A 12,117-nucleotide genomic window follows, 5' to 3' on the forward strand; every position below is an offset into this window, starting at 1 on the left:
GCAGTGCCAGCCATAGTAATTTCACATCATATACAGTAGGTTGAGTGTGAAACAGTCCAAAGTCCTAAGGCTGAAGCTTGCAATGAACTACTGCTACCTGGAGTTGTTTACTAAGCAGTTCCCTAGTTGGCAGTAATAGTGAATAGGGAGGTCTTTTTTTTATATAATCCCTTCTAAGAAGGATAGGTCTATAGGTGTCATTCACCTAGCTCCAATCAAGAGTACTGCAAGAATCTTGAACAGAGAACAGAACACCCATTTATAGGTTATCTCAGTCAGTGCACCCAGCAACAAAATCATGACATCTCAGAACACTGCAGCCTATCTTTCTGTTGGAAATCTGGCAATTATTTTAAGCAAAAGATTTTAGGCAGAATATGGAATCATGTACCCTTGTTGAACTACAGCTCCCACCAGCTCTACCCAGAAGTTGGGTGTTCCTGTCCAACACATCAACAGCCATGATTCTCACCTTATTCTAAGGCAATAAGCATCACAAAGCATTAATTCCTGTATATTCATTGCTCCTTAGAAACCATAATTCCTCTTTTTGTTTGCTATTGTATCTTTTAAAAATCTGCTTTTCAATATTAAACTGCAAAGATTAGCAGCATCCTTCGGATCCACAGCATCCTGAAGGAGTCTTTGTAGTGACTTTTGTCTCCATCTGCTCCACAAATTTAAATGGGTCCCCAAGCTTCTGCTGTTAAAAAAAAGAAAACTGTGTTAATGAGAGAATATGAAAGTGAGATTTATTATACAGCATTATATTAACCAGAAAGGATATGGAACTAAAAAGAAAAACATGTCTCCAATTATTAGGAAGTTACTTGCAGCTAAAAATCATATAATCATAGAATTATAGAGTTGGAAGAGACCACAAGGCCCATCCAGTCCTACCCCCTGCCATGCAGGAATTCTCGATCAAAGCACACCCAACAGATGGTCATCCAGCCTCTGTTCAAAGACCTCAAAAGAAGGAGACTCCACCACACTCTGAGGGAGTGTGTTCCACTGCCAAACAGCCCTTACTGTCAGGACATTCCTCCTAATGTTGAGGTGGAATCTCTTTTGCTGTAGGTTGCATCCATTGTTCCGGGTCCTGTTCTCTGGAGCAGCAGAAAACATGCTTGCTCCCTCCTCAATAACATCCCTTCAAATATTTAAACAGGGCTATCATATCACATCTCAATCTTCTCTTCTCCAGGCTGAACATACCCAGCTTCCTCTAAGTCGTCCCTCATAGGGCATGGTTTCCAGACCCTTCACTATTTTAGTCACCCTCCTTTGGACACACTCCAGTTTCTCAACATCCTTTTTGAATTGTGGTGCCTAGAACTGGACACAGATTCCAGGTGGGGGCTGACTAAAACAGAATGGAATGGAACTATTACTTCCCTTGATCTAGACACTAAACTTCTTTTGATGCAGCCTAAAATTGCATTGGCCTTGTTAGCTGCTGCATCACACTGTTGACTCATGTTCAACTTGTAGGGACTCCTAGATCCCTTTCACACATAGTCTTGTTCAGCCAGGTGTCCCCCATCCTATATCTGTGCATTTCATTTTTCTGCCCTAAGTGCAGTACCTTACATTTCTCTGTGTTGCATTCATTTTGTTAGCTTTGGCCTAGCTTTCTAGCTTATTCAGGTCATTTTGAACTTTCATTCTGTCCTCTGAGGTATTAGCTACTTCTCCTAATTTGGTGTCATCTGCAAATTTGATAACTATGCCCCAATACCTTCGTCTAAGTCATTAATAAAGATGTTGAATAGCACTGGGCCCAGACAGAACCCTATGGGACCCCACTGGTCACTTCTCTCCAGGATATAAAGGAGCCATTGTTTAGCACCCTTTGGGTTCAGCCGGCAATTAATTACAACTCCATGTAACAGTTACCTTGTTTAGTCCACATTTTACAAGCTTGTTTGCAAGAATGTCATGGGGAACCTTGTCAAAGGCCTTAGTGAAATTAAGTTATACTATATGTACAGCATTCCCTTCATCTATCAAGCTGGTAATTTTATCAAAAAAGGAAGCTAAAGGAAGATTCACAGCTCCGGGAATCTACTATTCCTGGGAAACTTGCATGATTTGTAACATCTATATGCCCATTGTTCCTCAGAGAGAGATTATATTCACATGAAGCCTGCAAAGTAGATTAAACAGAGTCCAGTAAGATTTATAGCCGATAATAATGTCAGAAGATGAAAGTCCCAGGTCAGATGGCACACAATGAGCTAATGGGGCACAGAAGAGAACAACTATGAGTAACATCGTTGTCAATGATGCAACAGGACTCAAACTGAAAAGAAGACAGGGACACTGTCAAAGAGAAATGTAAAAAGAGTATATCAGTAGCCAAAAAGAAAGAGAAGTCTCAATGGATGACAGATGAAACTCATCAAGCTGGTAAGGACAGACAAGAAGCAAAAATAAAAGGTGACAGAAAGAGTCAAAGTCTTGAATGCAAATGTTCAACAACTTGTGTGCAGGGATCATCAGTATGTCATCAGTATGATTTCCTTTTCAAAGCATGCATACATACAAAGTTCATTTTTAAATGCCAGTGCATTTGCTTTACTTCCTCTCCTATTAGAGCATGTTGCGTCGGCAAGGCCAAGGAGGTGAATGACACCTATAGACCTATCCTCTAGAAGCCAGAACACTAAAATCATCAGGGGAAGGCTTTCTCTTGGTCTCACCACCATCCCAGGCTTCCTTGGTGAGGACATGAGAGAAAGCCTTCTCAATGGCAGCTCCCACCCTGTGGAACTCCCTTCCAATGGAGGCTAGACTGGTCCCCTCCCTGCTTGCCTTTCGACGGCAGTCTAAAAAGGTTTTATTTAAGCAAGCGTTTAAAACATAAGCATGCCACTGTGATTTTTATATCGAGCATGTGTATCTGTCATGCCTTTTAATTTTTGCTATACTGTATTTTAAATGTAATTTTATATATATTTAGATAATTTTAACTGTTTTAAATGTTATTGTAATGTTTTTTTAAATCTGTGAGCCACTTTGGGTCCCTCTTAGGAGAAAGGCAGCATATAAAATAAAATAAATAAATAAATAAATAAGAAGCCAAGATGACTAAACTGAGACCACTGTATTCTGGACATATTATGAGAAGACATCTCATTAGAAAATACAATGATGCTTGATAAAGTAGAAGGCATCAGCAAAAGAAGACTGCATTACATTAAAAGGGTTGTCATAAGTCTCTCATTCATAGGGCCGGCATTAATCAAAGCCAACTTGATAGCAGTTAATGAGTTTCTAATCTGGGGATTAATCCATAATAGTCCATAATATAAAATATAATATTAGTCCATAATATTCAGTACTACAGCATATTTATATGCCATACAATCAGTGTAATACTGTTTTGTCTCTTCAAACTTTACTCACTTACTGCATGATTTATTTTATTTTGATAACCACCATGTAAGTAAATGAAATATGCTCAAGTAAGATTCTGGACCTGCATCTTCTTTCACTTCCATCCATCCATCACTTTATTTGTATCCCCCCTTTCTGCCAGGCTGGGACTTGTAAGGCAGCTTACAAAAAGACAGAATAATATTAAGCACATATACAGTGGACCCTTCATATCTGCTTGTGTTTGGTTCTGCTGTGGATACCAAAATCTGTGGATGCTCATTATATACAAGGCTTTGATTTTTGAATATTTTTTAAGCATTTTCAAGCCATGGATGGTTGGACTGGATGACCCTTGAGGTCTCTTCCAATTCTATGATTCTGATACTCCATGGATAAGGAATCTGGGGATAAGGAGGGCCGACTGTAACTAAAAAACATACAAAATCAAGAATAAAACAGTATGAAATAACAGAATTAAACCCATTAAAATCTTATTTTAAAAGAGATTAAAAAGAATCCATCATCATAAAAGCCATTTTTATTAAAATCAGTTTTGAAAACTTGCTGGAAAAGAAATATCTTAGCCGGTTACTGAAAAGAAGACAATGAATTAACCATCCTGACTTACCTAGGGAGAGAGTTCAAAAGTGTGGGAGCAACCACAGAGAAGGCATTATCCTGTGTTCCCACCAATTGTGCCTCTGAGGGTGGTGGTACAGAGAAAAGTACCTCCACTGCAGATCTTCATGCTCAAGCAGGCTCATATGGGAATATATGGTCCTTCAAACAGCATGGACCTGCAGTGTATAGTGCTTTATAGATCAAATCTAGCACTTTAAATTGGGCCCAGAAATAAACCAGCAGCCAGTGGAGCTGTTGCAATAAGAGAACTGTATGCTCCCTGTAACCATCACCTGTCAGTAATCTGGCTGCAGATCTTTAGACCAGCTGAAGTTTCCAAACTCTCTTCAAAGGTGGCCCCACACAGAATGTATTACAGTAATCCAATCAGAATGTAACTAAGACATGTGTCACTGTGGCCAAGTCCCAAGAAATGGGTGCAGCTGACACACTACCTTTAACTGTGAAAATGCATTCCTGGCCAATAAAGAAACCTGAGCATCCAGGTCAAGGCTGAATACCTATTGCCTGATCTGCATTACAACTAACCAAGAGCACTTCTCTCTTAAGTGAATTAAGTTTCAACTTGCTTGCCCTCATCCAGTCCATTACAGCTGCCAGGCACTGATTTAGCACAGAAACAGCTTCCCTAGTATTAAGTAAAAAAGAGTAATACAGCTGGGTGTCATCAGAATACTGGTGACACCAGATCTCATAAACCTGGACAACCTCTCCCAGTGGCTTCATGTATATGTTAAATAGCATGAGGGACAAAACAGAGCCCTGTGAGATCCCACATGTCAATGTCCAAGGAATCAAATAAGAGTCCCCCAGCACCACATTCTGTGTTTTCCCCTTCAGAAAGGAACAGAGCACTATAAAATAGTGTCTCAGGGTCCCATCCCAATAAGGTGACCCAGAAGGATACCATGGTCAATCGTCTAAAATGCCACTGAGAGGTTCAGCAGAACCAACAGGGATACACTCCCCACATCTGATTCCTAACATAGGTTATCAACCAAGGCAACCAAGCTGTTTCTATTCCATAACAGGCCTGAAGCCAGACTAAAATGGCTGCATATAATTAGTCTCATCCAGTCTCCTAGAGCTGAGAGGCTACCACACACTCCAGAACCTTGCCCAAAAATGGGGCATTGGAGACCAGCTGATAATTATCTCATAGAGTGGGGTCCAGAGAGGCATTTTTAAACAAGGGCCTTGTAACTGTCTCCTTTAGGCACGTTGAGGCCAAATAATATTTTGCTGGACAAAGGCCCATTGCCCATCTAGCCAGTCCTCCTCAGGGCTTTCTGATAAGCCAGGAATAAAAAGATTCTTGCATACATGTAAGGCAGTGGTTCTCAGCCTGTGGGTCGTGACCCCTTTGGGGGTCGAACAACCCTTTCACGGGGGTCACCCAAGACCATCGGAAAACACATATTTCCAATGGTTACTTAGGAACCAAGACGAAAATAATTTTATGGTTGGGGGTCGCCACAACATGAGGAACTGTGTTAAAGGGTCGTGGCACTAGGAAGGTTGAGCACCACTGATTTAGAACAATGTTCTTTGAATAGATGGCCATTTAATTTAAATGTAGATTCTGTTGAGGGTTTAGTGCTAATAGGTACAATTTTAAGTCTGGCACATCACAGGAATATCTATCAATGCAAAAAAAATTGCAACCATATTTGACTCCTGGGAGAATTTCAGGATGCTCCTTTGACTGTGGTCTAGACAGCATGGATGATGCTCCATGATGTCTACTGTGATGCGCTTATTGTTCTATGGCACTTAAGGTTGGTATCCAGGATGGAACAGTTAACTGATGATACATGTCAAGAAAAGGCAACTAATGGCTGGTTATTTCAAGTCATTGTTATTTTAGCCTTCCTTCTAGGAAGGGAAGCACAGTTTGTGGGATTTTCAGCCTCGAGTAGCAACTTGTCTTCAGTGGCAGGGTTATATTTGCTCAAGGGAATGAAAATTAGAGATGAGATTTTATTTAACAATTATCAGAACATTCTGACCATCGAAGGAAAAGAAATAAAAAATTTTAAGGACATCCCAAAAAGGATTTTGAAGAAAAGAGAAGAATACAAATTCATTACAACAAAATTGAGCAAGAATAGAATTCTTTACAAATGGGAAAAACTAGAAGGCATTTCAGTAAAATGGAATCAAAAATGGTATAAACTAAATACAGTTTCTAAGGCTAAAGACTTTTGGAGGAAAAAATGGACAAGACATAGAAAACCCAAAGAGAAAAAAAGAACAAAACAATAAAAAGGATAACCAACCAGGAAAAGATAGCGAGAAAGGAAACTTGAGAGAAGCAAACAGCCAGGACGAGGAACTCCCCAATGAGACACCGCTTAGTGAAGAAGAGGACTCACTAGACGAATCCCAGGAAAGCAAATTAGAAGAAGAGGGAATCTTAACCGAAGAAGATTTAAAAGACACAGAGGAGAAGGTAATCTAGAGGTAAGAGAGGTATTAAGGGAAATGGCAAGAAATATGAACTTAAAGAATAAAAATAATTGATAGCTGAAATATGAACATTAATATCTTATCTTGGAATGTAAAAGGTTTAAACTCTCCCCCAAAAAGGAAAAAAATATATATCATTATTAAGCTAAATTTAAAAATGATGTAGTATGTCTACAGGAAACCCATATTAGACAAAAACAGATAAGATTACTTAAGAATAAAAAATTTGGAAAAGAATTTATATCAGCTTCTGTTACAAAGAAAAAGGGTATAGTTATCTATACCAAAGATACACTTCAAGCTAAAGAAATTTTCACAGAAATGCGGGCATTTCTCGGGAAATCGTGAAAGTAGAACAATGCAGAATAGCAAGAACACCCTGCTTGGTAGGATATATGCACAACTCGAGAACCTCAAGAACCAAAGGATTTTTGTTCTCCCCAAAAGCTAGAAAGCATATTGCAGGATAGGAATATGAGTTATACAACAACAATAAGGATGGGGGGATTGGAAACTGGTGGTTATAAACCTGCAGATTTAAGACAGGAAAACACACATCAAAAAAAGAAAAAAAATCAAAGGAAAATGCTTCCACACAACGTTTAAAATATTTAATGGAACAACTTTTTCAATGATAGACAGTCCGAAATATTCTTATATGGCACAACGCTAAAAGATTATACCTTCTACTGGGTGAAGTTGCATAGCATCTTTCTCAAGACATAGATTGTCTTTCTAGTGGACGATAAAGTATTTGTACTGAGATTGTAAAAATTGCACATTTTACTTAAAACCTTACATCACGATCACCACAATCCAGTGGGTACTGAAATTAAAGACAAACAGTTAGTCAAAGGAAAGGATGGAAATTGTTGTGTTTGGACTGAATAGAACTCCTACAGAACCTGAAAACTTGTTGGAAAAATCAACAACAGCAGGTTAAAAAACATATTTGAAGAAACTTTCAGAAAGAAAACTTAACACAAGGGGCAACCGAATAATAATAATGGTGTTGGGACAGCAATGAGAGGCTTTTTTTTTCACATCATTTCATCACAAACTGTAGAGTTAAAAAGAAAAATGGAGAAGAGACAATGCAAACAAATTCACAAGAGATGAGATAAGAACACAGAAGGAGGAAACAAGAGACTGCAAATAAAGACCATCTCTAACACTAAACTTCAGAAGGAAAAATTTAAAATTTCTTACAAAAACACAACTGATCTTAATATGCCTGAATGAAGATAGTAGTAGGACAGGAAAACCTGAATATATATGAAGAGCATATTCCTTTCAGCATGCACAATAAGATAGGTACATGGCTGGCACATAAGCTAAAGGAAAAAAAGAAGATAAAGAATATAATATATTCATATAACTCAAATTCCCCCCCAAAATGCAGGACAAGGACCCACCCCTCTTTACAGAGCAAGGAAAAAATTCTACGAGATCTTTTCAAAGCTCTGCTATAGAGAAACTGATAATGAGAAAAAAAACACACCCAAGACCTAAAGAAATTACAAAAAGTTGATATATGATCAAACAAACATTACAAGAATAACTCAAAGCCACAGAAAGAGTCTTTTGAAAAACCACACCTAGTATCTCCTTCAGACCATTATGAAATTGAATAGCCATTCAAAAAAGCAAACCTTTGGTAAAGCTCTCTGGCCCAGACGGGCTTTGGCCGCTATTTACAGTGGTACGCAGCCGGGATACGAATTTACCCGCGTACGAATTGTTCGGGATACGAAAAATCCCATAGGGAATTGTTGGTTACAAAGTTTTTCGGGTTACAAAAAACCCGGCGCTTTTATGCGCGCAAGACCAGCTTTTACCCCTTAGCGCCTATGGCAATTCGGTTCGAAGTTTTTCGGGTACGAATGCCGCGGAACGAATTAATTCGTACCCAGGCACCACGTATTATAAAAAATACAGGAAAGCAATACGGGGTAGGCAACCTTTGGGCCCGTGGGCCGGGTTGGTGTCCCTCAGACCAAGTTGGGGGCCCAAAACCGAGGGGTGGAGCTTCCACCTCCGGGGGCGGGGCTGCATGCTGGGGTGGAGCTTCCACCCTCCAGGGGTGGAGCCACCCTCCGGTCGGAGCCCCCCGAAGCCCCGCAAGGAGGAGGAGGCGTGTGCCCGCCCCTCCTCGGTCCCTTCGGACAAACACCCCCAACCTGCATTCAAAAACACACACACAGCACATTTGTCATTTCACACTTTGGAAGGTGACACTCTCTCGGCTCAGAAACAGTCAGTTGCCTGCCTCTCAGCTCACTCATCATCATCACCATCATCACACACTATCATTGTCAAAGCAAGGGGAGACTTGTTAGCATTTAAAAGCACCCAAAACACACTTTGGAAGGTGACACTTTCCCAGCTTCAGAAACACAGTAGTTGCATGGCTCTCAAGCCCACTCATCATCATCACATCACCACATTATCATTGGTCAAAGCAAGGAGACTTGTTAGCATTAAAAAGCCAAAAAACCCAAACACACTTTGGAGGGTGACACTTTCTCAGCTTCAGAAACAGTAGTTGCATGGCTCTCAAGCCACTCATCATCATCACCATCACCACATATCATTGTCAAAGGAAGTCCAGTAGACCACAAGTTGAACATGGAGTGAACAGTGTGATGCGGCAGCTAAAAAGCCAATGCTATTTTGGCTGCATCATAGAAGTATAGTGTGCTAGATCAAGAGAAGTAATAGTGCCACTGTATTCTGCTTTGGGGCCGGCCCACCTAGAATATTGTGTCCAAGTTCTGGCGCCACAATTCAGAAAGGAAATTGAGAAACTGGAGCGTGTCCCAAAGGAGGGCGACAAAAATGGTGACGGGTCTGGAAAACCATGCCCTATGAGGAACGACTTAGGGAGCTGGGGATGTTTAGCCTGGAGAAGAAAAGAAGTTAAGAAGGTGATATTCGACAACGCCCCTTGTAAATATTTGAGAGGATTGTCATATTGAAGGAGGGACATCTTTGTTTTCTGCTGCGTCCAGAGAAACAGGAACTCCGAGAATATGGATGCAAGCCTACAGGAAAAGAGATTCCACCTGACATTAGGAGGAACTTCCTGACAGTAAGGGCTGTTTCGACATGGAATGCACTCCCTCGGACGGGTGATAGAGTCTCCTTCCTTGGAGGTCTTTAAACAGAGGCTGGATGGCCATCTGTCATGGGATGCTTTGATTTGGATTTCCTGCATGGGCAGGGGTTGGACTGGATGGCCCTAGTGGTCTCTTCCAACCTCTATGATTCTATGATTCTATGAAAGCAGGGAGACTGTTTAGCATTAAAAAGCACCAAACACACTTTGGAAGGTGACAGTTTCCTCAGCTCAGAAACAGTATTGCATGGCTCTCAAGCTCACTCATCATCTCACCATCACCACATTATCATTGTCAAAGCAAGGAGACTTGTTAGCATTAAAAGCACCCACAAACATACTTTGGAAAGGTGACACTCTTCTCAGCTTCAGAACAGTAGTTGCAATGGCTCTCAAGCTCACACATATCATCACCATCACCACATTATCAGTGTCAAGCAAGGGAGACTTGTTAGCATAAAAGCACCCAAACACACTCCTTGGAGACGAGAGCCTGCCAGGGCCAAGGCAGACCATCTCTGCAGCAGGGCTCCTTGTCTGGAAGCCCTCCCGCGTCGGAGGAGAGAGCCGGCCAGGCCAAGAGACCTGCATCCAGTGCATGATGCGAAGCCTCCTTGGACTCTGGATATCAGCCCCCTTACTTCCGCCTGGCGTGATCCTGATAGAGAGCCGGACACGTTGGCCACGAAGAGACTCGCTCTGCAGAGGGGCTCCTTGGGCTCTGGCCAGCCCTCCCTCGCCGGCGGAGTAGAGCCGGCCAGGGCCAGGAGACCTCAGCCTGCCCAGCGAAGCCTCCTTGGCTCTGGCAACAGCCCTCCCGACCGGCGTGAAAAGAGATGGCCAGGGCCAAGGAGACCTCTCTGCAGATGGGGGGGCTCCTTGGCTCTCTGGAAGCCCTCCCGGTGCCGGCGGAGAAGATGATGGCCAGTGGCCAAAGGGAGACTCTCTCGCAGAGGGGACTCCTTGGACTCTGGGGAAGACCTCCAGCGGCGGGGAAGAGAGAGAATACGGACGAGAGAGAGGCCGCCATGGACCAAGGAGAGCCTCTCTGCAGAGGGGACGGGACTACCTTGGCTACTGGAAGCCCATCCCGCCGGCGGAGTGGGAAGCGGGAGAAGAGAGCCGGCCAGGCACGCCAAGGAGGCCTCTACTCTCAGAGCGGGCTGCCTTGGCTCTGGAAGCCCCTCCCGCCGGCGAGAGGAGACGAGCGGAGGACGAGGCCGGCCATGGGCCACGGAGTAGGCCTCTCTGGCAGAGGGGCCGTTCCTTGGCTCTGGAGAGCCCTCCGCCGGCGGGATGAGAGACGGCCAGGCCAAGGAGGCCTCTCTGCAGAGTGGGCTCCTTGGCTAGCTGGAATGCCCTCCCGCCGGCGGAGAGAAGGAGAGCGCGCCAGGGCCAAAGAGGCCTCGACTGCGCGAGACGCGAAGCCCTCCTGGGGCTCTTGGCAGCCCTTCCCGGCGCGGGCGGGGAGGGAGAGCCGGCCAGGGCCAAGAGAGGCCTTCACTGCAGCAGCAAGCCTCCTTGGCTCTGTCAGCCCTTCCATCCCTCCCCCGGCGGAAGAGAGCCAGCCAGGGCCAAGGAGGCTCTCGCTGCCGACGATAAGCTCTCCTTGGTCTCTGGCAACCACTCACCGCCGGCTGCCAGTCGACGTCCCGGGCCTATCCAGAGGCCTGCTGACTGCCGCGTGCTGAACCCTCTATTCGAGGGCTCCGGCTAGGCTGCAGGCGGGGACCTCCTCGGAGCGCTGGAAGTTCTCCGCGCGAAAACCTTTTCTGTGGTCCGCGGCGACCATTCGCCTGCTGGGCGCCGCCATTTTTCACCCAAAATGGCGGCCACAAAGTCCTGCGCGGCGCGACCTCAGAGAAGGTTTGCGTCGAGACGTTCGCCGCCATTTTGGACTGAAAATAAATGGTCGGCGCGTCCAGAGCCACAAAAAAGTCCGCGACCGTGCTTCGGTGGGTGGCGCGGTGTGTGCGCGTTGCGCTTGTTGGGGCCGGTTTGTGGGTTGGCCGTAGCAGAACGAAGAACAGTAAGAAACAGTCTCGGGGGGGCCGCTTCTCCAACCGGCCTTAGCCGTCGGCTCCGCATCCTTCCGGCCCGCGTGGATGACCGCAGGTTGCCGGAACCCGGTCCTGAGCTAATACAACTCCTTTGAAAAAGATGTCATGAACACTATTTTAAACACAAGGGAGATTCCCTGAGGACTTGGAAAAGAAAGAAGCAAAATAATAACACATTACTAAAACCAAGAGCAGATGAAAAATTATCAGGCCAATATCTGTTATTCCTGTAACAATGATTTTCAAACCTTGTTTGCCAACGTCGTTTTTAGCGGAAAGACTAAAAAATATAATCTCTCTAATGCTCCATTATCCATTTTAACAGACCAAACAGGGGATTTTTCATGCCAGAAAAGACAAAAACTGAAAGAACAACACATCAGAAGCACATTTTGAAGTCTAATTGATTACCCGACGAACACATAATGAAAGGAACTAGCTTTG

The 12,117-nt window shown here is 43.8% G+C and overlaps 1 protein-coding gene across 1 annotated transcript in view; it reads right to left on the reverse strand.

Moving 5' to 3' along the window:
* AS3MT (arsenite methyltransferase) overlaps positions 1-12,117 on the reverse strand; it is a gene marked incomplete at its 5' end in the record, with an annotated part of 46,648 nt that continues 34,531 nt past the window's right edge. Inside the window, 1 exon segment of the mRNA XM_042459881.1 lies at positions 1-703. Coding sequence (XP_042315815.1) covers positions 605-703 — 99 coding nt within the window.

The sequence above is a fragment of the Sceloporus undulatus genome, chromosome 3 (genome assembly GCF_019175285.1).
Source record: "Sceloporus undulatus isolate JIND9_A2432 ecotype Alabama chromosome 3, SceUnd_v1.1, whole genome shotgun sequence".
NCBI classification, from domain to species: Eukaryota; Metazoa; Chordata; class Lepidosauria; order Squamata; family Phrynosomatidae; genus Sceloporus; species Sceloporus undulatus.